Source organism: Bos indicus x Bos taurus, chromosome X (assembly GCF_003369695.1).
Source record: "Bos indicus x Bos taurus breed Angus x Brahman F1 hybrid chromosome X, Bos_hybrid_MaternalHap_v2.0, whole genome shotgun sequence".
In the NCBI taxonomy this organism is placed as follows: domain Eukaryota; kingdom Metazoa; phylum Chordata; class Mammalia; order Artiodactyla; family Bovidae; genus Bos; species Bos indicus x Bos taurus.
The window spans coordinates 51,213,979-51,241,232 of NC_040105.1; the positions used below are offsets into that span (position 1 = coordinate 51,213,979).

General features: G+C 38.0%; 1 protein-coding gene across 1 annotated transcript in view; it reads left to right on the forward strand.

Annotated features, from left to right (window-relative positions):
- The window catches only part of WNK3 (WNK lysine deficient protein kinase 3), a 183,185-nt gene that overhangs the window by 53,851 nt on the left and 102,080 nt on the right, over positions 1 to 27,254 (forward strand). Inside the window, 5 exon segments of the mRNA XM_027534682.1 lie at positions 9,541 to 9,629; positions 13,162 to 13,381; positions 24,158 to 24,452; positions 25,246 to 25,439; positions 25,609 to 25,758. Of these exon segments, the coding sequence (XP_027390483.1) occupies positions 9,541 to 9,629; positions 13,162 to 13,381; positions 24,158 to 24,452; positions 25,246 to 25,439; positions 25,609 to 25,758 (948 nt within the window).

Sequence of the window (27,254 nt, forward strand, 5' to 3'; positions counted from 1 at the left end):
TCTATATTTTTGAGATTAATTCTTTGTCAGTTGCTTCATTTGCTATTATTTTCTCCCATTCTGAAGGCTGTCTTTTCACCTTGCTTATAGTTTCCTTCATTGTGCAAAAGCTTTTACGTTTAATCAGGTCCCATTTATTTATTTTTGCTTTTTTCCCGATATTCTGGGAGGTGGGTCATAGCGGATCCTGCTGTGATTTATGTCAGAGTGTTTTGCCTATGTTCTCCTCTAGGAGTTTTATAGTTTCTGGTCTTACATTTAGATCTTTAATCCATTTTGAATTTATTTTTGTGTATAGTGTTAGAAAGTGTTCTAGTTTCATTCTTTTACAAGTGGTTGACCAGTTTTCCCAGCACCACTTGTTAAAGAGATTGTCTTTTCTCCGTTGTATATTCTTGCCTCCTTTGTCAAAGATAAGGTGTCCATAGGTGTGTGGATTTATCTCTGGGCTTTCTATTTTGTTCCATTGATCTATATTTCTTTCTTTGTGCCTGTACCATACTGTCGTGATGACTGTGGCTTTGTAGTAGAGCCTGAAGTCAGGCAGGTTGATTCCTCCAGTTCCATTCTTTCTCAGGATTGCTTTGGCTATTCGAGGTTTTTTGTATTTCCGTACAAACTGTGAAATTATTTGTTCTAATTCCCTGAAAAATACCATTGGGAGCTTGATAAGGATTGCATTGAATCTATAGATTGCTTTGGGTATTATACTCATTTTCACTATATTGATTCTTCCAATTCATGAACATGGTATATTTCTCCCTCTATTAGTGTCCTCTTTGATTTCTTTCATCAGTGTTTTATAGTTTTCTATATACAGATCTTTTGTTTCTTTAGGTAAAAAATATATTCCTAGGTATTTTATTCTTTTCGTTGCAATGGTGAATGAAATTGTTTCCTTAATTTCTCTTTCTGTTTTCTCATTGTTAGTGTAGAGGAATGTAAAGGATTTCTGTGTGTTAATTTTATATCCTGCAACTTTGCTGTATTCATTCATTAGCTCTAGTGATTTTCTGGTGGAGTCTTTAGGTCTTTTCTATGTAGAGGATCATGTCATCTGCAAACAGTGAGAGTTTTACTTCTTCTTTTCCGATCTGGATTCCTTTTATTTCTTTTTCTGCTCTGATTATTGTGGCAAAAACTTCCAAAACACTGTTGAATAGTAGTGGTGAGAGTGGGCACCCTTGTCTTGTTCCTGACTTTAGGGGAAATGCTTTCAGTTTTTCACCACTGAGGATAATGTTTGCTGTGGGTTTGTCATATATAGCTTTTATTATGCTGAGGTATGTTCCTTCTATGCCTGCTTTCTGTAGGGTTTTTACCATAAATGGATGTTGAATTTTGTCAAAGGCTTTCTCTGCATCTATTGAGATAATCGTATGTTTTTTATCTTTCAATTTGTTAATGTGGTGTATTACATTGATTGATTTCTGGATATTGGAGAATCCTTGCATTCCTGGGAAAAAGCCCACTTGGTCATGATGTATAATCTTTTTAATATGTTGTTGGATTCTGTTTGGTAGAATTTTGTTAAGGATTTTTGCATCTATGTTCACCAGTGATATTGGCCTGTAGTTTTCTTTTTTCGTGGCATCTTTGTCACGTTTTGGTGTTAGGGTGATGGTGGCTTCATAAAATGAGTTTGAAAGTTTGGCTTCCTCTGCAGTTTTCTGGGAGAGTTTGAGTAGGATAGGTGTTAGCTCTTCTCTAAATTTTTGGTAGAATTCAGCTGTGAAGTTGGTCCTGGGTTTTTGTTTGCTGGAAGATTACTGATTACAGTTTCGATTTCTATGCTTGTGATCGGTCTGTTAAGGTTTTTTATTTCTTCCTGGTTCAGTTTTGGAAAGTTGTACTTTTCTAAGAATTTGTCTATTTCTTCCAAGTTGTTCATTTTATTGGCATATAGTTGCTTTTAGTAGTCTCTTTTTTTTTTTTTTTTTGAGTGTATGGAAAACATTTTTCATCCATTAATTTATTTATTCAATCAATTAAGAGACATTTCTTGAGCGCTTATGATGGGCCAAGAAATATGCTAAGTGCTGGAAATACAAAAATAAAAGACATGATCCATGCCTTCAAAGAACTTATTCTCAAAGGGCAGACAGACACAAACACATAATTATGGTAGATTGATTTGAGTGCTATTATAAACGTATAAGCAAAGTCCTGTTAGTTCCCTGAAAAAGAAATCTAATAACTTCTTTTTTTTAATTTTATTTTATTTTTAAACTTTATAGTAGTCTCTTATGATCTTTTGCATTTCTGTGTTGTCTGTTGTGATCTCTCCATTTTCATTTCCTATTTTATTGATTTGATTTTTCTCCCTTTGTTTCTTGATGAGTCTGGCTAATGGTTTGTCAATTTTATTTATCTTCTCAAAGAACCAGCTTTTGGCTTTGTTGACTTTTGCTATGGTCTCTTTTCCCTAATTTTTAAGATTTCTTTCCTTCTACTAACCCTGGGGTTCTTCATTTCTTCCTTTTCTAGTTGCTTTAGGTGTAGAGTTAGGTTATTTAGCTGACTTTTTTCTTGTTTCTTGAGGTAAGCCTGTAGTGCTATGAACCTTCCCCTTAGCACTGATTTTACAGTGTCCCACAGGTTTTGGGTTGTGTTTTCATTTTCATTTGTTTCTATGTATATTTTGATTTCTTCTGTGATTTGTTGGTTATTCAGCAGCATGTTGTTCAGCCTCCGTATGTTGGAATTTTTAATAGTTTTTCTCCTGTAATTGCAATCTAATCTTACTGCATTGTGGTCAGAAAAGATCCTTGGAATGCTTTCAATTGTTTTGAATTTACCAAGGCTAGATTTATGGCCCAGGATGTGATCTGTCTTGGAGAAGGTTCCGTGTGTGCTTGAGAAAAAGGTGAAGTTCATTGTTTGGGCGTGAAATGTCCTATAGATGTGAATTAGGTTTAACTGGTCTATTGTAGCATTTAAAGTTTGTGTTTCCTTGTTAATTTTCTGTTTAGTTGATCTATCCATAGGTGTGAGTGGGGTATTAAATTCTCCCACTATTATTATGTTATTGTTAATTTCCCCTTTCATACTTGTTAGCATTTGTCTTACATATTGTGGTGCTCCTATGTTGGGTGCATATATATTTATAATTGTTATATCTTCTTCTTGGATTGATCCTTTGATCATTATGTAGTGTTCTTCTTTGTCTCTTTTCACAGCCTTTATTTAAAGTCTATTTTTTCAGGTATGAGTATTGTTACTCCTGCTTCCTTTTGGTCTCTATTTGTGTGGAATATCTTTTTCCCACCCTTCACTTTCAGTCTGTATGTGTCCCTTGTTTTGAGGTGGGTCTCTTGTAGACAGCATATATAGGGGTCTTGTTTTTGTATCCATTCAGCCAGTCTTTCGGAGAAGTCACTGGAAACCCACTCCAGTACTCTTGCCTGGAAAATCCCATGGACGGAGGAGCCTGGTAGGCTGCAGTCCATGGGGTTGCTAAGAGTCGGACACAACTGAGCAACTTCACTTTCACTTTTCACTTTCATGCATTAGAGAAGGAAATGGCAACCTACTCCATTGTTCTTGCCTGGAGAATCCCTGGGACGGGGGAGCCTGGTGGGCTGCCGTCCATGGGGTCGCACAGAGTCAGACACGACTGAAGCAACTTAGCAGCAGCAGCAGCCAGTCTTTGTCTTTTGGTTGGGGCATTGAACCCATTTACATTTAAGGTAATTATTCATAAGTATGATCCCATTTCCATTTACTTTGTTGTTTTGGGTTTGAGTTTATACACCCTTTCTGTGTTTCCTGTCTAGAGAAGATCCTTTAGCGTTTATTGGAGAGCTGGTTTGGTGGTGCTGAATTCTCTCAGCTTTTGCTTGTCTGAAAAGCTTTTGATTTCTCCTTCATATTTGAATGAGATCCTTGCTGGGTACAATGATCTGGGTGTAGGTTTTTCTCTTTTGTCACCGTAAGTATGTCCTGCCATTCTCTTCTTGCCTGAAGAGTTTCTATTGAAAGATCAGCTCTTATCCTAATCGGTTTCCCCTTGTGTGTTATTTGTTGTTCTTCCCTTGCTGCTTTTAATATTTGTTCTTTGTGTTTGATCTTGTTAATTTGATTAATTTGTGTCTTGGGGTGTTTTGCCTTGGGTTTATCATATTGGCACTCTCTGGGTTTCTTGGACTTGGGTGACTATTTCCTTCCCCATTTTAGGGAAGTTTTCAATTATTATGTCCTAAAATATTTTCTCATGGCCTTTCTTTTTGTCTTCTTCTTCTGGGACTCCTATGATTCGCATGTTGGGGCATTTAACATTGTCCTAGCGGTCTCTGAAGTTTTCCTCATTTCTTTTAATTCTTTTTTTCATTTTTCGTGTCTGCTTCATTTATTTCCACCATTCTATCTCCTACCTCATTTATCTTCTACCTCACTTATCTTCTGCTTCCATTATTCTACTGTTGGTTCCCTCCAGAGTGTTTTTGATCTCATTTATTGCATTGTTCATTATTTATTGACTCTTTTATTTCTTGTAAGTCCTTGTTAAACATTTCTTGCATCTTCTCAATCCTTGTCTCCAGGCTATTTGTATGTAACTCCATTTTGTTTTCAAAATGTTGGATCACTTTTACTATCATTATTCTGAATTCTTTTTAAGGTAGACTCCGTATCTTTTCCTCTTTTGTTTGGTTTGGTGGGCATTTATCATGTTCCTTTACTTGCTGAGTATTTCTCTGCATTTTCATCTTGTTTAGATTGCTATGTTTGGGGTGGCCTTTCTATATGCTGGCAGTTTGTGGTTCCTCTTTATTGTGGAGGTTGCTCCCTGTGGGTGGGGTAGGACAGGTGGCTTGTCAAGGTTTCCTGGTTAGGGAAGCTTGCATCGGTGTTCTGGCGGGTGGATCTGGATTTCTTCTCTCTGGAGTGCAATGAAGTGTCCAGTAGTGAGTTTTGAGATGTCTATGGGTTTGGTGTGACTTTGGGCAGCCTGTATATTGCAGCTCAAGGCTATGTTCCTGTGTTGCTGGGAGAATTTGTGTGGTACGTCTTGCTCTGGAACTTGTTGGCTTTTGGGTGGTACTTGGTTTCAGAGTAGGTATGGAGGCTTTTGATGAGCTCTTATCGATTAATGTTCCCTGGAGTCAGGAGTTCTCTGGTATTCTCAGGTTTTGGACTTAAGCCTCCTGTCTCTGGTTTTCAGTCTGATTCTTACAGTAGCTTCAAGGCTTCTCCATCTATACAGCACTGATGATAAAACATCTAGGTTAATGATGAAAAGATTCTCCACAGTGAGGGAAACCTGGAGAGGTTCACAGAGTTACATGGAGAAGAGAAGAGGGAGGAGGGAGAGGTGACCACGAGGAGAAGAGGGGGGAATGAAAAGGGGAGAGACCAAGCTAGAGAGTAATCAATTCCCTATGAGCTCTCCACAGTCTGGACCCCTCAGAGAGGTTCATGGATTTACACAGAGAAGAGAAGAGGGAGGAAGGAGACAGAGGTGACCAGGAGGAGAAAAGGGGGAATCAAAAGGAGCAAGACAGATCCAGCCAGTAATCAGTTCCCTAAGTGTTCTCCACAGCCCGGAACACAAAGAGATTCACAGAGTAGGGTAGAGAAGAGAAGGGGGAGGGAGGAGATAGAGGCTACCTGGTGGAGAAAAAGGAGAGTGAAAAGGGGGAGAGAGCAATCAAGCCAGTAATCGCACTCCCAAGTAAAAATGGGTACTGAAGATTGGGTTCTTAAAGGTACAAAATTGATAACAGATAACAAAAAGGAAAGATTAAAAATCTAGAGTAGAGGTTAGACTCTCAAAAATACAATACTAAAAAAAGTCACAAAAATTATAAAATATATGTATGAAGTTTGCTTTATAAATAGGGAGGGTCTTTTTTTTGCAAGGTAATAGTAGGTTATAAAAATGAAAATTAAAGGAGTAATGACTTAAAAATTAAAAAAAAACTTTTTAAAGAATTTAAAAATGATAATAGTAAAAATATATCTAGGAATTTCTCTGGGGCTGTTGTGGGCAATGTGGGGTCAGTTCAGTTTCAGATATTCCTTGATCCGGCTTATACTTCTCAAGATCTATATGCCCCTTCCAATGTAGTCAGTGCTAACTACAGGGTTTTAATCTGTTGCCCCTGTCACTTCCAAAGCGGTTCCCTCTGTTTATTTTAGCTTCTTCTGTTTGCTGGTCTCTTCGGTTTCTAATTTCCGACCTGACACAAGGGGGCGAAGGTGGTCCCTTATTTAGGCTCACTTGTTCAGTAGTGCTGTGGGAAGGGAGGAACACTGCAAACAATAGCACTGGTATGTGAAGGGAGTGCTTACAGTGTCTTGGCTGCACTGGATTTTCCCCTGCTCGTGGTGCGTGCACTTTCCCAGTCTAAACTTCTCAGGCTCTAGGTTGCTCTGCCGGGGAACTGTCTGAGGCACGCCCTGGGTTTCGTGCACTTCCCAGGTCTAAGCTGCTCAGGTTCAGGTTCTTCGGTACTCCACAAAGACACAGACTCAGTTGGGCCTGCATTTTGTGCCCTTCCCAGGTCCGAGCAGCTCAGGCAACCAGGTGCTTAGCCAGTGCACTCTCCCCAGGTGGGGCAGTTTGGAAACTTCTCCTCTTTGATGACTCCCTTCCTGGGATGGGTCTCCATCCCTTCCTCTTCTGCCTCTCTTTTTATCTTTTATATTTTGTCCTACCTCCTTTTGAAGACAATGGACTGCCTTTCTGGGTGCCTGATGTCCTATGCCAGCATTGAGAAGTTGTTCTGTGGAATTTGCCCAGCATTCAGATGTTCTTTTGATGAATTTGTGGGGCAGAATGTGGTCTCCCTGTCCTATTCCTCTGCTCTCTTCTGAGTCCAGTCTCTGAATGTTGAGTTTTAAGCCAACTTTTTCACTCTCCTCTTTCACTTTCATCAAGAGGCTCTTTAGTTCTTCTTCGCTTTCTGCCATAAGGGTGGTGTCATCTGCATATCTGAGGTTGTTGATATTTCTCTCAGCAGTCTTGATTCCAGCTTGTGCTTCATCCAGCCCAGCATTTCTCATGATGTACTCTGCATATAAGTTAAATAAGCAGGGTGATAATACAGCCTTGATGTACTCCTTTCCGTATTTGGATCCAGTCTGTTGTTCCGTGTCCAGTTCTAACTATTGCTTCTTGACCTGCATACAGATTTCTCAAGAGGCAGGTCAGATGGTCTGGTATTCCCATCTCTTTAAGAATTTTCCAGAGTTTGTGGTGGTCTACACAGTCAAAGGCTTTGGCATAGTCAATAAAGCAGAAGTAGATGTTTTTATGGAAGTCTCTTTGTTTTTCAGTGATCCAGCCGATGTTGGCAATTTGATCTCTGTTTTCTCGGCCTTTTCTAAATCCAGCTTGAACATATGGAAGTTGATGGTTCACGTACTGTTGAAGCCTGGCTTGGAGAATCTTGAGCATTTCTTTAGTAGCATGTGAGATGAGTACAATTGTGTGGTAGTTTGAACCTTCTTGCATTGCCTTTCTTTGGGATTGGAATGAAAACTGATCTTTTTATTTCTTAGATGGATGTTATTTTCCAAAGCTAAATAATAAAGATTGGCTAAATGTTTTGAAGACTTTTTCTAGTTCTAAAAGCCTCATTATTAAGTGATAGTCACTGCTATGAGTAATTTTTTACATTAGAAATTACAAGGAATGTGAGTAAGATGTGTTTGCCACCTACGAAGAGTTTACATTTTTAGCAGGGCAGTGATATAAACTCACAAATGACTACAAAAATAAGAGGATTGGAGTATAGAAGGAATTTAAGGGAGATAGAAGCAAAGTGTTAGGATTGTTCAAAATAGATCTCTTTCATGTTCAGTTGGGTGGCTCAAGGTAGGCTGCAAAAGAGATTGTTCACGTGTTTCAGATAACTAATGAGGCTGCTGCTGCTGTTGCTGCTGCTAAGTCGCTTCAGTCGTGTCCGACTCTGTGCAACCCCAGAGATGGCAGCCCACCAGGCTCCCCCGTCCCTGGGATTCTCCAGGCAAGAACACAACTAATGAGGCTGCTGCTGCTAAGTCACTTCAATCGTGTCCAACTCTTTGCGATCTCATAGACGGCAGCCCACCAGGCTCCCCCGTCCCTGGGATTCTCCAGGCAAGAACACTGGAGTGGGTTGCCATTTCCTTCTCCAATGCATAAAAGTGAAAAGTGAAAGTGAAGTCGCTCAATCGTGTCCGACTCCTAGTGACCCCATGGACTGCAGCCTACCAGGCTCCTCTGTGCATGGGATTTTCCAGGCAAGAGTACTGGAGTGGGTTGCCATTGCCTTCTCCAATGAGGCTAGAATGCTCTTTTAATTTGGGCCACAAATGGAAGAGTCTGTGCTTGATTTTTTAAGTTTCAGCTCCCCAGTTATTTCCCCCAGGAGCAGAGAAAAGCAATAATTTTCTAGGCCTAGGGAGTAGTTAAGAGATCAGTGCAAAGGTCAAAGAGGGTATTTTCTATAAGAATTAAAAACTCCATTTTTTGATTGGTAACTTTATTCTTTTATATCAAAGTCACAAAAATGCAATATCACAATTCAGATTTCCATGTCTACTAAAGCTGCTTGAATTTGAGGCCCAAATTAACTCCTAATCTCACCAGATTTATCTACAATATGATATTTGGCTTTCTGATTCTATATACTGTAAGGTAGTGTGACAGACCCAGAACGAAATCTTAGATTGCCTCATTCTGTGATAATTATTCTATTATACCTTTCTGCTTGTAGCTTAATTTGGAATTTTCTATTAAGTGATGGCAGCAATCTCGTATTATTTTTTAAATATAAAACTCATAAATTAAGGGTTATAGAATGTAAAATAAGCAGGTTTAGGCAGCAAGCACAGTTATAAAAACGTTTTGAATTATATGGACCTCATTGATTTGATATTTAATTCCTAGAACATGACAATTAGCTTAAGGTTCTCTCAATATTTTGATATTGTTTAAGGATAAAAACAATATAAATTTCTTAAAAGTTTATGCATATAACTATATATATATATATATATTATGTGTATATTTATTGATTGTGTCTAGCCATTCTAGAAGACTTTGAAATACTGACTTGATTTGTTGGCAGTAGAAAATTCCTTATTTAGAATTTCTGAAAGTGTTTTTTTAATAACATTGATTTTTCTGATTCCAAGAAATACTTATTTATTATATTTTACTGATTGGGGTTATACTGTAGGTACATTTTGAAATCCTGTGTTTTTTCTGCTTAATGTTGTAGTATGAGAATTCTCCATTGTTTTAATTACTGTGAGACTATTTTTAGTTTCTGTTTATTAGCATTTGTATTTATATGTATATCACATAGTTTATATACTATTACTTCTGTTATTAAAGATTTAGATTGTTTACAGTTTTTCACTGTTGTTCGTAGAATGGTGACAAAATCCTTGTCAAAAAGTTGTTAAACTTATATTGTTTATATATATTTATTTCATTTAAGGTTTGAATGTGGTTTAGTGTTTAAAAAAATCATTATTTTACTAAGTGTTATGTTGGTCTGGGGTTTCAATTGCTTAATTTGTGACTAGAAACCATTTTTCCTCTTCCAGGGTATAAAACCAGCCAGTTTTGATAAAGTCACTGATCCTGAAGTGAAAGAAATCATCGAAGGATGTATTCGTCAAAACAAATCTGAAAGGTGGGTGCATATATAGTGAAAAGACATAACTAATGGATGAATTTTTCTCTTATCTTGCTTTGGGTCTTTTTCTGACCTTTGAATCATGCTGGGTATGACTTTTGAGTGGAAGCCAAACCACACTGTTTATAGTGAAGTGTATTATTGCCTTTTGTTGCCATTTTAAATTTATATTATGTATTGAATTTTCCTTGACCCGATATTAAGCTTCATCACTTTTAGCCATCAGTTTAACAGTTCGCTCTCAGGTAAACTTTATTCTAACAGTTAATAGATAGTGGAGAGTTTCTGCATTGTCAACTTCACATAAGTACTTAAATGGTTTTTTATGATAGTTTAAGAAAAATTTAAGCATCAACTCACTAGCTATTTTTTTTTTAATTTGTCCATGTGTTCTTGTGTCATGATAATGGTAAAGCTGACAGGGCTATTTTTTTTCAAGAAATAATAATAATTCTAAATTTATTTGTGTCACAATGTATATTTTTCTCACAATTTTAGTTTTAGCTTTTCTCTTTAATTTGAGCTTTGGACAGTTGCTTACTTAAATTGGTAGGTTAGTGTTTTATCTCCAGTTGATTATGATTAAATTAGATAATAGATCTTTTATAGAAATTATTTCCACCAGCATTTCACTGACTCTCTCCCATTTTTATTAGTTATCTAAGTTTACTGTTGCATATCTGAAAATATAAAAAGCCACTAAGATAAAGCCTGTTTAATTATAGCTTTATTATACAACATTCTTGGTGTTTGTACCAGTAGGCTATATCTATATATTTTAATTATGGTAAAATATAAATAACCTAAGATTTACCATTTTAATCATTCTTAAATGTACAATTCAGTGGCATTATGCACATTCACATTGTTGTACAATCATCACCACTATTTCCAGAACTTTATCATCAACCCAAACAGAAACTCTGTGCCCATTAAATAGTAACTCCCCATTCCCTTTCCCCTCACTCCCTGCCAATCTCTATTCTACTTTGTCTCTACCTCTTTTGTAGGTACCTCCTATAAGTGGAATCATAATATTTGTCCTTTTGGGTCATATAATATAATATTTGTCTTTTTGTGCTCTCATACGCACACCATTTTGTTTATCCATTCATCTGTTGATAGATACTTGGGTTATTTCTACCTTTTTGCTATTGTGAATAATGCAGCATGAACATTGGTGAATAAGTATCTTCTTAAATCTCTGCTTTCAGTTCTTTTTGGTATATACCTAAGAGTAGAATTACTAAATCATATGGTAATAATATGTTTAATTTTTGTGAAGAAGCACCAAATTTTTTTCCACAGTAGCTGCATCATTTTGCATTCCTTCCAGCAATGTATGATGGTTCCAGTTTCTTAACATCCGCACCAACTGTTTTTTGGTAATATCCATCTTAATGGGTGTAAAGTGCTATCTCATTTTGGTTTTGATTTCCATTTCCTTAAGGACTAATAATGTTGAGTATCCTTTCATGTGCTTATCAGTATTTGTATGTTTTCTTTGGAGAATTATCTATTGAAGTCCTTTTCCTTTAGAAAAAAATTGAGTTGTTTTATTGTTGTTTTTGAATTGTAGGAGTTTAGGCATGCTTTTTTTAAAAGCTATGCTAAAACTACCATTGAAGTAGCTGTTTTAGTTTGGTTTCTGTTTGTTTTTTATACAGCATTTTAATAATGATCTATTACCAAATAACACTGGAATATTCAAAAAAGGTTCATGGCACATTAGTGTTTTGGAAAGAGCCTAGGCTTCCATAGCAGAAGATTCAAATCTGGAGTCACACTTAGCCAGTGTGATCTTGAGCAAGTTACTTAGGTGTTCCTCAAAATAGGTATTATTTTGATGATTAAAAAGATAATGAGTATAAAATACCTAACAGAATAATAAATATTTAATGAATGATACTATCTGCTGTTATTGCAGTGATTATTCCATAGTAAAAATATCTAGGCAAAACTTTCATTGAGAACCAGAATACTTAACTTAATTGTACCTTCTTAAACACATCTCACGGCCTTAAGACTAATTAGTCTGAGCAAGCATATTCTTTTCATAAAAACTGTCTTAGTTAAATGTTTATCTCTTGATCACTAAAGTGTAGAAGGTTGAAAATCCTCAACTTACAGGATACCGTGCTGTCAACATGCTTTCAGTTCAGTCTCAGTTCAGTCACTCAGTTGTGTCTGACTCTTTGCAACCCCATGGACTATAGCATGCCAGGCTTCCCTGTCCATCACCAACTCCTGGAGCTTGCTCAAACTCATATCCATCAAGTCAGTGATGCCTTCCAACCATCTCATCCTGTATCGTCCCTTCTCCTCCTGCCTTCAATGTTTCCCAGCATCTGGGTCTTTTCCAGTGTGTCAGTTCTTCACGTTAGGTGGCCAAAGTACTGAAGCTTCAGCTTCAGCATCAGTCCTTGCAATGAATATTCAGGACTGATTTCCTTTAGGATTGACTGGTTTGATCTCCTAGCAGTCCAAGGCACTCTCAAGAGTCTTCTCCAACACCACAGTTCAAAAGCATCAATTCTTTGGTGCTCAGCTTTCTTTATGGTCCAACTCTCACATCCATACATGACTACTTGAAAAACCATAGCTTTGACTAGATGGACCTTTGTCAGCAAAGTAATGTCTCTACTTTTTAATATGCTGTCTAGGTTTGTCATAGCTTCTATTTTAAATAGTACAGGAGGGGCTTTCTACATAGACATTATGGAATATATCAGTTTTAGCTCTCACTGGCCTGTAATATAGATATTATTTCTCTATTTTAGAAGTTGGTCAAAGAAAGGGAAATTACCTTTCCAAGCATATAAAAAAAAAATTTGAACCTCTGTCTTTTTTTTCTTCTCTTAACCTAATATTAACCTAATATTAGATTAATCCCTAACATTAGGCTGGAGTTGTATCCATTATGTGTATTCTTTGGCATAGGACACTGGCCTTAAATACTTCAAGAAAACTGTATGACTTTGCTGAACTAAATTAGCTTCACCCATGGCATTCTCTAAAGAGTGAATGCAGTACACTGACTAGATTACTGTTAATTGAGTTAATGAGTTCGGTTTATAAATTTTGTTAAAAAAAAGTTTGAATTGCTAATTTACTTTAGAGTTTATATATCTGGAAGAGTTTTTAGTTTCCTTGCTGACAATCCATTGTTAGAGTTTTAGTGACTTAAGCCAGTGATTTAGGGAAGATACTGAATCCATCTAACATACTGCAGCACTTTTCAAATTATCTCTAGGCATACGTTTAGATATGTTAAACTTCAGTATCTGGATATGTTACTGTTAATGGTCCTTAATTAAGATCACTACAAATGCATGTTAATCGAGGTTTGTTTGCATCCTTGATAATAATAAGTGGATATAAGATTTTCTTCTTATAATAAGACAATGGTTTAGTTAATAGAAAATTTTAAATAAACTTGTTGCTTTGACAGATTTTTTTACTGATTAAGTGTTCTATGTCTTGTTTGTGATTGGAAGAATTGATAACAGGTTTGTATATTGTTTATTAGGTTGTCTATAAGGGACCTACTAAACCACGCATTTTTTGCGGAGGATACTGGACTAAGAGTGGAGTTGGCAGAGGAAGATGATTGCTCAAATTCATCCCTGGCTTTAAGACTCTGGGTTGAAGACCCTAAAAAATTGAAAGGCAAACATAAAGATAATGAAGCTATTGAATTTAGTTTCAATTTAGAAACAGATACACCTGAGGAAGTAGCATATGAAATGGTAAGTGAATCCTATCCCCAGCCTCCCCTCCCGTTATAGTATCAGAGTTGCAGCCTTTCTCTTTCTGATTGCTTTCTTTTCTCTCATTTTCTTTATTTAAATTGAAATTTTATTATGAAATATATCTATGCAGCTGAGTATATTAAATTTGTATGTACAGTATAAAGAATAGTAAAACTCTACTTTTGTTAAGAAATGGAACACTACTGGTGCCTTAGAAGTTATCTGTGTGTCCCTCCTACTTGCATTCCCCTCCCTCATCACTATAGATAATATCTACCCTGACTTTTTAAAGAAATAATTAATTTACTTTAATTGGAGGCTAATTACTTTACAATATTGTGGTGGTTTTCTCCATACATCGACATGAATCAGCCATGGATCTACCCTGACTTTTGTGTTACTCTTTGCTTTTCATTATAGTGTACCTAAATAATATATATTATTTTGTTTTGAAAACTAGAGTGCCCAGCACACACCTAGCTGGTTACTGAAGTTACTGTTAGGTGAAGATACCCAGGAGAGGTAAGCTGAACAGAGTCTCTTGGTCATAGTCTGGCTCAAACTTCCCTATGAATTTATGAGAGCTGAGTCTGGGAAGGTCAGACTTGTTAACCTCTACTTTCAGGCATCTGGGTGGGCCAATAATCAGGGAACCTCTGATGTAAATAGTTGTGCATCTTTTTTCTTGAATTGGCCAGATTCTCCAGAGAATTATCTTTCAGTATCCTGCCTGGAGGTTAAGGATGTGGTTATTGGTGCATTTTGGTAGCCAAGTGGGGAAGAGTGCTGGCAGTTTCTGTGTATGGCATTCAGCATGCATATGGTCATATAATCTTCTTATTTTTCACATGATAGCTATACCTTCAACTGTGCCTGGTGTTCCCTAGTCCAGAGATCCTCTTTTACCCTTTCCAGAGAACAAAATTTTAGACTTTTTGAGTAGGGGAGAAGCAATCACCCAAAGATGTGGAAAGGAGGGTGGGAGATCAGAACCTAATACCTAACTACTTCTGAAAACCCTTTCACTTAATCTTCCTTATTTTAGTCATCTCTTGACTTTATCCACTTCTGTAAGTACCTGGTATGGCTAGTTCCTATGTATTATGAGTTTTATTCAGTATAAATGAGAATGATTCTCAGCTTTCCCTGACTCACCTTTACCAGTTATTATCTGTTTTCGACATCCCCAAATGTCCAAAATGTTTGTTGTTGCAGTTGACTTTATTCTGTCTATCCTTGTGAGTTTATGACTTAAAAATCCATTTACTCTGGATTTTTTTTTTTGAACTTTGTGAAAGAGTGAAATTAAATATATGGATTCCATCTAACATTTTAATCATTTTTCAACTATGATGAAATTTCCCCAAATCTGTAGAACCTTGAGACATACTTTAAAATACAGACTGTAGAACTGAGAATAATATGCCTGACATCTCTTCAGGTCATTATCTGTGCTACTCAGCCCTATTCCTTTTAGACAACAAGCCCTTAATGTCTCTCATGTAACTCTACTAACACCTAGTAAGATATAGCACTTTGCTATGAGCATACATCAACTGCCTAGAGTGCTGATTGCTGGACTTCATCTACCTCTCCCTCAGTAGTCTTCAAGTTCCTTGTTTTATTTAATCCAGGTCAGACTTTCCCTTCTTCTGTGATTCTTTCTCTACTTCCACTAGAAAGGCTTCTGTTCCTTTAGGGCTTATTTTGAAGCAGCTTATTTCTACCTCTTATTTCATTTTAAATTTTTATACATTTCTTACCACCAGCTTGTGTGTACTTATAGGAAAAAGGACCAGCTTAGGCACTTATGTTTCTGGAGCCTAGTAATTTTTTTCCTATTCCAGGCTCTGGCATTTGTACATGTCTGATTAAGAAAGAACATTCAGTTCAGTTCAGTCACTCAGTCATGTCCGAATCTTTGTGACCCCATGAACCACAGCATTCCAGGCCTCCCTGTCCATCACCAACTCCCGGTGTCCACCCAAACCCACGTCCATTGTGTCAGTGATGCCATCCAACCATCTCATCCTCTGTGATGCCCTTCTCCTCCGGTCCTCAATCTTTCCCAGCACCAGGGTCTTTTCAAATACGTCAGCTCTTCGCATCAGGTGGCCAAAGTATTGGAGTTTCAGCTTCAACATCAGTCCCTCCAGTGAACACCCAGGACTGATCTTTAGGATGGACTGATTGGATCTCCTTGCAGTCCAAGGGACTCTCAAGAGTCTTCTCCAACACCACAGTTCAAAAGGATCAACTCTTCTGCACTCAGCTTCCTTTATAGTCCAACTCTCATATCCATACACGACTACTGAAAAAACCGTAGCCTTGACTAGACGGACCTTTGTTGGCAAAGTAGTATCTCTGCTTTTTAATATGATATCTAGGTTGGTCATAACTTTTCTTCCAAGGAGCAAGCGTCTTTTAATTTCGTGGCTGCAATCACCATCCACAGTGATTTTGGAGCCCAGAAAAATAAAGTCTGACACTGTTTCCACTGTTTCCCCATCTATTTGCCATGAAGTGATGGGACCGGATGCCATGATCTTAGTTTTCTGAATGTTGAGCTTTAAGCCAACTTTTTTACTCTCCTCTTTCACTTTTATCAACAGGCTCTTTAGTTCTTCTTCACTTTCTGCCATAAGGGTGGTATCATCTGCATATCTGAGGTTATTGATATTTCTCCTGGTTGTGCTTCTTCCAGCCCAGCGTTTCTCATGATGTACTCTGCAAATAAGTTAAATAAGCAGGGTGATAATATACAGCCTTGACGTACTCCTTTTCCTATTTGGAACCAGTCTGTTGTTCCATGTCCAGTTCTAACTGTTGCTTCCTGACCTGTGTATAGGTGACTCTAGAGGCAGGTCAAATGGTCTGGTATTGCTATCTCTTTCAGAATTTTCCACAGTTTATTGTGATCCACACAGTGAAAGGCTTTGGCATAGTCAATAAAGCAGAAATCGATGTTTTTCTGGAACTCTCTTGATTTTTCAATGATCCAGCAGATGTTGGCAGTTTGATCTCTGGTTCCTCTGCCTTTTCTAAAACCAGCTTGAACATCTGGAATTTCATGGTTCATGTATTGCTGAAGCCTGGCTTGGAGAATTTTGAGCATTACTTTACTAGCGTGTGAGATGAGTGCAATTGTGTGGCAGTTTGAGCATTCTTTGGCATTACCTTTCCTTGGGATTGGAATTAAAACTGAATTTTTCCATTCAGATGTAACCTAAATCAAATCCCTTATGACTATACAGAGGAAGTGAGAAATAGATTTAAGGGACTAGATCTGATAGAGCGCCTGATGAACTATGGACGGAGGCTCGTGACATTGTACAGGAGACAGGAATCAAGATCATCCCCAAGAAAAAGAAATGCAAAAAAGCAAAATGGCTGTCCGAGGAGGCCTTACAAATAGCTGTGAAAAGAAGAGAAGTGAAAAGCAAAGGAGAAAAGGAAAGATATACCCATTTGAATGCAGAGTTCCAAAGAATAGCAAGGAGAGATAAGAAAGCCTTCCTCAGTGATCAATGCAAAGAAATAGAGGAAAACAATAGAATGGGAAAGACTAGAGATCTCTTCAAGAAAATTAGAGATACCAGGGGAACATTTCATGCAAAGATGGGCTCGATAAAGGATAAAAATGGTATAGACCTAACAGAAGCAGAAGATATTAAGAAGAGGTGGCAACAATACACAGAAGAACTGTACAAAAAAGATATTCATGACCCAGATAATCACAAAGGTGTGATCACACACACTCACCTAGAGCTGGACATCCTGGAATGTGAAATCAGGTGGGCCTTAGGAAGCATCACTACGAACAAAGCTAGTGGAGGTGATGGAATTCCAGTTGAGTTATTTCAAACCCTAAAAGACGATGCTGTGAAAGTGCTGTACTCAATATGCCATCACATTTGGAAAACTCAGCAGTGGCCACAGGACTGGAAAAGGTCAGTTTTCATTCCAATCCCAAAGAAAGAAAGAACATGAAACAAATTAACTATTTTTAATAGCATTTGGAATTTGGGGTAGGAAAATAACTCTGCTAGTAAAAAATAAAAGTAAAAATCTTAAATGTTAAAGATGTGACTTTGAAGAAAATTGAAATTGTATCAAGCATCTTCTCTGACCACAACGCTATGAGACTAGATATCAATTGCAAGGAAAAAGCTGTAAGAAACAGAAACACGTGGAGATTAAACAACACGTTTCTAAATTACCAGTAGGTTACTGAAGAAATCAATAGGGAAATTATAAAATTTCTAGAAACAAATTACAGTGAAAACATGACAACTCAAAACCTATGGGATGTAGCAAAAGCAGTTCTAAGAGGGAAGTTTATAGCTACCTCAAGAAATAAGAAAAACATCTAATAGACAACATAACTTTACACCTAAAACAACTGGAAAAAGAAGAAAAAAAACCCAAAATTAGTAGAAGGAAAGAAATCTTAAATTCCCGAGCATAAATAAATGAAAAAGAAATGAAAAAAACAATAGTAAAGATTAATAAAACTAAAAGCTGGTTCTTTGAGAAGATAAAATCGACAAACCCTTAGCCAGACTCATCAAAAAAAAAAAGAAGAATCAAATCAACAAAATTAGAAATGAAAAAAGAAAGGTTACAACAGACAATGCAGAAATACAAAGGATTATAAGACACTATTATGAATAACTATATGGCAATAAAATAGATAACCTAGAAGAATGGACAGATTCTTAGAAAAGGTCAGTCTTCCAAGACTGAACCAGGAAGAAATAGAAATGATGAACAACCCAATTACATGCACTGAAATTGAAGCTGTGATCAAAAATCTCCCAAAACACAAAATCCTGGTACCAGATGGCTTCACAGGAGAATTCTGTCAAACATTTAGAGAAGAGCTAATGCCTATTCTTCTAAAGCTGTTTCAAAAAATTGCTGAGGAAGGAACACTTCCAAATTCATTCTACAAGGCCACCATCAGCCTGACACCCAAACCACACAAAGACAAGACAAAAAAGAAAACTACAGGCCAATATCACTAATGAACATAGATGCAAAAATCCTCAACAGAATTTTAGCAAACAGAATTCAGCAACACATCAAAAACCTCATACACCATGATCAAGTTGGGTTTATTCCAGTAATGCAAGGATTCTTCAATATATGGAAATCAATCAATGTGATACACCATATTAACAGATTGAAAGATAAAAACCATATGGTCATCTCATAAACTCAAAATGGATTAAAGATCTAAACGTAAGACCAAAAACTATAAAACTCCTAGAGGAGAACATAGGCAAAACACTCTCTGACATACATCACAGCAGGATCCTCTATGACCCACCTCCCAGAATATTGGAAATAAAAGCAAAAATAAACAAATGGGACCTAATTAACCTTAAAAGCTTCTGCACATCAAAGGAAACTATTAGCAAGGTGAAAAGACAGCCTTCAGAATGGGAGAAAATAATAGCAAATGAAGCAACCGACAAACAACTAATCTCAAAAATATACAAGCAGCTCCTACAGCTCAACTCCAGAAAAATAAATGACCCAATCAAAAAATGGGCCAAAGAACTAAATAGACATTTCTCCAAAGAAGACATACAGATGGCTAACAAACACATGAAAAGAAGCTCAACATCACTCATTATCAGAGAAATGCAAATCAAAACCACTATGAGGTACCATTTCACACCAGTCAGAATGGCTGCGATCCAAAAGTCTACAAATAATAAATGCTGGAGAGGGTGTGGAGAAAAGGGAACCCTCTTACACTGTTGGTGGGAATGCAAACTAGTACAGCCACTATGGAGAACAGTGTGGAGATTCCTTAAAAATTGGAAATAGAACTGCCTTATGATCCAGCAATCCCACTGCTAGGCATACACACTGAGGAAACCAGAAGGGAAAGAGACACGTGTACCCCAATGTTCATCGCAGCACTGTTTATAATAGCCAGGACATGGAAGCAACCTAGATGTCCATCAGCAGATGAATGGATAAGAAAGCAGTGGTACATATACACAATGGAGTATTACTCAGCCATTAAAAAGAATACATTTGAATCAGTTCTAATGAGGTGGATGAAACTGGAGCCTATTATACAGAGTGAAGTAAGCCAGAAGGAAAAACACCAATACAGTATACTAACGCATATATATGGAATTTAGAAAGATGGTAACAATAACCCTGTGTACGAGACAGCAAAAGAGACACTGATGTATAGAACAGTCTTATGGACTCTGTGGGAGAGGGAGAGGGTGGGAAGATTTGGGAGAATGGCATTGATAGATGTAAAATATCATGTAGGAAACGAGTTGCCAGTCCAGGTTCGATGCACGATACTGGATGCTTGGGGCTAGTGCACTGGGACGGCCCAGAGGGATGGTATGGGGAGGGAGGAGGGAGGAGGGTTCAGGATGGGGAACACATGTATAACTGTGGTGGATTCATTTTGATATTTGGCAAAACTAATACAATTATGTAAAGTTCAAAAATAAAATAAAATTAAAAAAAAACCCATATGATCATCTCAGTAGATGCAGAAATAGCCTTTGACAAAATTCAGCACCCATTTACGATTAAAACTCTTTAACAAATGGGCATAGAAGGAACCTACTTCAACATAGTAAAGGCTATATATGATAAACCTAGAGCAAACATTATTCTCAATGGGGAAAAACCGAAAGCATTCCCCCTAAGATCAGGAACAAGACAAGGGTGTCCACTTTCCCCACTATTATTCAACATAGTTCTGGAAGTCCTAGCTTCAGCAATCAGAGAAGAAAAAGAAATGGTTCCAGATTGGAAAAGAAGTAAAGCTCTCACTGTTTGCAGATGACAGGATATTGTACATAGAAAACCCTAAAGATAGTATCAGAAAATTACTAGAACTAATCAGTGAATTTAGCAAATTTGCAGGATACAAAGTCAATACACAGAAATCACTTGCATTTCTGTATACTAACAATTAAAATAAAATGTCAGACTTTATTTTGGGGGGCTCCGAAATTACTGCAGATGGTGATTGCAGCCATGAAATTAAAAGATGCTTACTCCTTGGAAGGAAAGTTATGACCAACCTAGATAGCATATTAAAAGCAGAGATATTACTTTGCCAACAAAGGTCCGTCTAGTCAAGGCCATGGTTTTTCCAGTGGTCATGTATGGATGTGAGAGTTGGACTGTGAAGAAAGCTGAGCGCTGAAGAATTGATGCTTTTGAACTGTGGTGTTGGAGAAGACTCTTGAGAGTCCCTTGGACTGCAAGGAGGTCCAAGCAGTCCATCCTACAGGAGATCAGTCCTGGGTGTTCATTGGAAGGACTGATGCTAAAGCTGAAACTCTAATACTTTGGCCACCTCATATGAAGAGTTGACTTATTGGAAAAGACTCTGATGCTGGGAGGGATTGGGGGCAGGAGGAGAAGGGGACGACAGAGGATGAGATGGCTGGATGGCATCACCAACTCGATGGACATGAGTTTGAGTGAACTCCGAAAGATGGTGATGGACAGGGAAGCCTGGCGTGCTGCAATTCATGGGGTTGCAAAGAGTAGGACATAACTGAGCCACTGAACTGAACAATGAAAAATAAGAAAGATCAATTAAGAAATCAATCCCATTGACCATTGCAACAAAGAGAATTAAATATCTGGGAATAAACTTACCTAAGGAGACAGAAGAACTGTACACAGAGCATATTGAAAAGCAGAGACATTACTTTGCCAACAAAGGTCCGTCTAGTCAAGGCTATGGTTTTTCCAGTGGTCATGTATGGATGTGAGACTTGGACTGTGAAGAAAGCTGAGTGCCGAAGAATTGATGCTTTTGAACTGTGGTGTTGGAGAAGGGTCTTGAGAGTCCCTTGGACTGCAAGGAGATCCAACCAGTCCATTCTGAAGGAGATCAGCCCTGGGATTTCTTTGGAAGGAATGATGCTAAAGCTGAAACTCCAGTACTTTGGCCACCTCATGCGAAGAGTTGACTCATTGGAAAAGACTCTGATGCTGGGAGGGATTGGGGGTAGGATGAGAAGGGGATGACAGAGGATAAGATGGCTGGATGGCATCACTGACTCGATGGACATGAGTCTGAGTGGACTCCGGGAGATGGTGACGGACAGGGAGGCCTGGCGTGCTGCGATTCATGGAGTCGCAAAGAGTCAGACACGACTGAGCAACTGAACTGAACTCAACTGAATGAAAGAAATCAAAGATGACATAAATGTATGGAGAGATATTCCATGTTCCTGGGTAGGAAGAATCAATGTTTTGAAAATGACTATACTACCAAACACAATCTACAGATTCAATGCAATCCCTATCAAATTACTAACAGCATTTTTCACAGAACTAGAACAAAAAACTTCACAATTCATATGGAAACACAAAAGACCCTGAATAGCCAAAGCAGTTTTGAGAAAGAAGAATGGAGCTGGAGAAATCAAGCTTCCTGACTTCAGTTTATACTACAAAGCTACAGTCATCAAGACAGTATGGTGCTGGCACAAAAACAGAAATACAGACCAATGGAACAAGACAGAGAGCCCAGAAATAAACCCATGTACCTGTGGGTACCTTATTTTTGACAGAGGAGGCAAGAATATACAGTGGGGCAAAGACAGCCTCTTCAATAAATAGTGCTGGGAAAACTGGACAGCTACTTGTAAAAGAATGTAATTAGAACACTTCCTAACACCATACACAAAGATAAATTCAAAGTGGGTTAAAGACCTAAATATAAGACCAGAAACTATAAAACTCTTATAGGAAAGCATAGGCAGAAGACTCAATGACATAAATCAAAGCAAGATCCTCTGTGACCTACCTCCTAGAGTAATGGAAGTAAAAACAAAAGTAAACCAGTAGGACCTGATTAAACTTAAAAGCTTTTGCACAGCAAAGGAAACTATAAGCAAGGTGAAGAGACAACCCTCAGAATGGGAGAAAATAATAGCAAATAAAACAGTTGACAAAGGATTAATTTCCAAAATATACAAGCAGCTCATACAACTCAATACCAGAAAAACAAACAACCCAATCAAAAAGTTGAAACTCCAGTACTTTGGCCACCTGATGCAAAGAGCTGACTCATGTGAAAGGACCCTGATGCTGGGAAAGATTGAGGGCAGGAGGAGAAGGGGATGACAAAGGATGAGATGGTTGGATGCCATCACCACCTCAGTGGACATGGGATTGGGTGGACTCTGGCAGTTGGTGATGAACAGGGAGGCATGACGTGCTGTGGTTCATGGGGTCGCAAAGAGTCAGACACGATTGAGTAACTGAACTGAACTCAATCAAAAAGTGGGAAAAAAGACCTAAGCGGACATTTTTCCAGAGAAGACATATAGATGGCTAACAAACAGATGAAAAGATGCTCAACATCACTCATTATTAGAGAGATGCAAATCAAAACTACAATGAGATACCACCTCACACCGGTCAGAATGACCCTCATCAAAAAGTCTACAAACAATAAATGCTGGAAAGGGTGTAGAGTTAAGTGAACACTCTTACACTGTTAGTGGGAATGTAAATTGATATAGCTACTATGGAAGACAGTATGGAGATTCCTTTAAAAACTAGGAATAAAACCACCATATGACCCAGCAATCCCACTCCTAGGCATATACCCTGAGGAAACCAACATTAAAAGAGAGACATATATCCCATTGTTCATTGCAGCACTATTTACAGTAGCTAGAACATGGAAGCAACCTAGATGTCCATTGACAGATGAATGGATAAAGAAGTTGTGGTATATATACACAATGGTATATTACTCAGCCATAATAAAGAACACATTTGAGTCAGTTCTAATGAGGTGGATGAACCTAGAACCTATTATAGAGAGTGAAGTGGGTCAGAAAGAGAAAGATAAATACTGTATTCTAACACATATATACAGAATCTAGAAAAATGGTACTGAAGAATTTATTTACAGGGCAACAGTCGAGAAACAGACATAGAGAATAGACTTATGGACATGGGGAGAGGCGAGGAGAGGGTGAGATGTATGGAAGCAGTAACATGGAAACTTACATTACCATATGTAAAATAGATAGCCAACGGGAATTTGCTGTATGGCTCAGGAAACTCAAACAGGGGCTATGTGTCCAACCTAGAGGGGTGGGGTGGGGAGGGAGATGGGAGGGAGGTTCAAAAGGGAGGGGATATATGTATACCTATGTCTAGTTAAGGCTATGGTTTTTCCTGTGGTCATGTATGGATGTGAAAGTTGAACTGTGAAGAAGGCTGAGCACCAAAGAATTGATGCTTTTGAACTGTGGTGTTAGAGAAGACTCTTGAGAGTCCCTTGGACTGCAAGGAGATCCAACCAGTCCATTCTGAAGGAGATCAGCCCTGGGATTTCTTTGGAAGGAATGATGCTAAAGCTGAAACTCCAGTACTTTGGCCACCTCATGCGAAGAGTTGACTCACTGGAAAAGACTCTGATGCTGGGAGGGATTGGGGGCAGGAGGAGAAGGGGATGGCAGAGGATGAGATGGCTGGATGGCATCACTGACTCGATGGACCTGAGTCTGAGTGAACTCCGGGAGTCGGTGATGGACAGGGAGGCCTGGCGTGCTGCGATTCATGGGGTCGCAAAGAGTTGGACACGACTTAGTGACTGAACTGAATTGAACTGAACTGATGGCTGATTCATGTTGAGGTTTGACAGAAAACAGCAAAATTCTGTAAAGCAATTATCCTTCAATAAAAAATTAATTAATTAATTGAAAAAAGAGATGTTATTTGCTTTTTATGTTTTGTTTGTAGGTCAAGTCAGGATTCTTCCATGAAAGTGATTCCAAAGCTGTTGCTAAGTCCATTAGAGACCGAGTGACCCTGATAAAGAAGACAAGGGAGAAGAAGCCAGCTGGCTGTTTGGAAGAACGCAGGGATTCCCAGTGCAAGTCTGTAGGGAATATACTCCCTCAGCCCCAAAATACATCTTTGCTCCCTCCTCCTGTTCAGCACACTGGGGCGGAATGTGAAGAAACTGAAGTTGATCAACATGTGCGACAACAGCTTCTACAAAGAAAACCACAATATCATTGCTCCTCTGTTACAGGTAACACAGTTATAATGTATAAAAGGAAACATGTAATTGTACTCCATTATCTTTAAATAGTACTTTTGTATGTTTCAAAGCATTTTGTTATCTATCCTTTCATTAATCCTTTTCCAAAATCTGTAACTAGACAAGCCAGCTAGTTTCCTTACTTTAAAATTAAGAAACTGTTCTGTTAAGTGACTTGTCCAAGGTACTAGTTGAATCAGGATTATAATCTTTTTACCATTTTTAAGAGTCTAACATGAATCTTTTAGTAAAGGAAATATGGATCTAAAGATAGAACTTATTTTTCAAGAGAAAATTTTCTGGACTTTAAGACCTTTTGTATTTTAGACTCAAGTATAAAATTAACAGTTTCTCTAATTTTTCTGGCTGTAATGCGCTCTCTTCTCTAGAAGGACAGAGTGTTTTCATAGTGATAACCCATTGTTCTATAAAGGCAAGGCAGCATTATTTTGTGGCCAGGTTGTATGAAAATGAGAATATTAACTGAAATCCTAATGGCACACATAGATTAGTTAGGATATGCATGAAATGGCCAGCAAATGGAGTTAACTTTTATGTAATTCTTTGTAGTTTTGCTTTACTAATAAAATTTTAGTTATACCATAATATCAGCATGGAAAGTTTACATGATGGTTTTTGATTAATTCTGCAGTGTACATATCTTATTTGAAGTTGTTTCAGGTTGTCAGAGTAAAAAAGAAAAAAAAGAGTGCTTACCATTTCCTATTCCGTCTGGACCTTGTGTTTTGAGTCTTTCTCTTCTATCTTATTTTCTTTGTCGTAGGTGACAATTTGTCTGAGGCAGGAGCGGGATCAGCTATACACTCAGATACTTCAAATCAGCCCAGTGTAGCCTACTCCTCAGACCAGATGATGGGCTCTCAAATGGTTTCTAATATGCCGCAGACCGAAATAAATATTCTGGAGAAAATTTATCCATCCCAGCAACTAGTGGGACATTACCAGCAGATTTCAGGGGTGAGATGAACTGTTATATATATATATTTTTTTTTAATATAAATTTATTTATTTTAATTTTGAGGCTAATTACTTTACAATATTGTATTGGTTTTTTAAAAATATATCATCAGTATATTTACTGTAAATGGGAGAATTTATCTTTTATCTTTTTGTTCTTATTTAACAGTTGCAGAAGCAGCCAAAGCTGACTCAGCCCCAAATTTTGCCTTTGGTTCAAGGTCGGTCCACTATTTTGCCTGTACACGTCTTTGGACCTCCAATTGTCTCACAACCCCAGGTTTCACCTTTAACTGTCCCAAAGGCCTCACAGATAAAGGTAAGATACATTTTAGAGGCTCTGTATTCAGTTAAACATATTTAACACTGCCTAGGGCTTCCCTGGTACCTTGGGCTTCCCTGGTAGCTCAGCTGGTAAAGAATCCACCTGCAATGCAGGAGACCCCAGTTCGATTCCTGGGTCAGGAAGATCCCCTGGAGAAGGGATAGGCTACCCACTCCAGTATTCTTGGGCTTCTCTGGTGGCTCAGATGGTAAAGAATTTGCCTGTAATATGGGAGACCTGGGTTCGATCCCTAGGTTGGGAAGATCCCCTGGAGGAGAGCATGGCAACCCACTCCAATATTCTTGCCTGGGGAATCCTCATGGACAGAGGAGCCTGGCGGGCTACAGTCCTTGGGTTCACAAAGAGTCAGACATTACTGAGCAACTAAGCACAGCACAGATTTTTCTGACAGGCAAAGGCTCTCTTACATAGATTCATCCTAGTTTATATAAAAGTCACTGAAAGCTTAAAGTTGTTTGTATTTTCCTCCACTTAAGACATTCTTCTTGAGGATGTGCCTAATATTGTGTAACTAGAATCTTGAGACACTACTTATATAATTGGAAAAGAAACTGAGAATTCCATATACGGATAAAAAATTTATTTATGACTCTAATCCCTTTTTCTTGGTTTGTTTTTTGTGTTGGACTTCTTAGCATGATTTGGATGTGGAGGGATGTCTTTTGTAGTTAATTAGAAATAGTATCTCATAGACTGTTATAATTTTTAGTACTTTGATCTAAATTCTTGACTTGTTTTGTTCACATTTATTTCTGTAGAAGAACATGTTTTTTCATTTAGACTCTCAAAGTCAACATTACTCATTTCTGACAACGAGTACACATTCTTTCTTGAGTGTTTGTATATCAGTACTATATCCTGGTTTCCTAGGTTATAGACTTTGGATACATGGTTGGGCTTTTCTTTGCCATCCCATTTTCTTTTCTCAACTTCACCATCCCCTACGTGTGTCTTCTCTCTTTGGGAATGAGATCATCTGAGCTCCTAGGCATTCTTTGTATACGATTTAGTTAGCAGCTGGTGCATCTGTTGGTTTTAAGAGATTAGTATATAGTCAAAGTTCATCAGCACACTTTTAATAACTGCCATCTCTGGGGGTATAAAACAAGATAAAATATGGTCCTTGCCCTCAAAAAGCTCAATCTTGTAGGGGAAAACATACACATACTTGACAAATGCCAGACACATTTAAAATCTGCTGGGGATATATTTGGCAACCCACTCCAGTGTTCTTGCCTGGAGAATCCCAGGGATGGGTGAGCCTGGTGGGCTTCTGTCTATGGGGTCACACAGAGTTGAACACAACTGAAGCGACTTAGCAGCAGAGGATATATTTAATATGGTATAGTTGACAGTGCATGGTGTGTGGCTAGTGTTTGTAGCTTATGTGGTATAAGTTCATTCTTGAGTTCATGTTGTGGTTGGATTTATCTCTTAAGACTATAATGCAAAGTGTGTTGGATGGATGC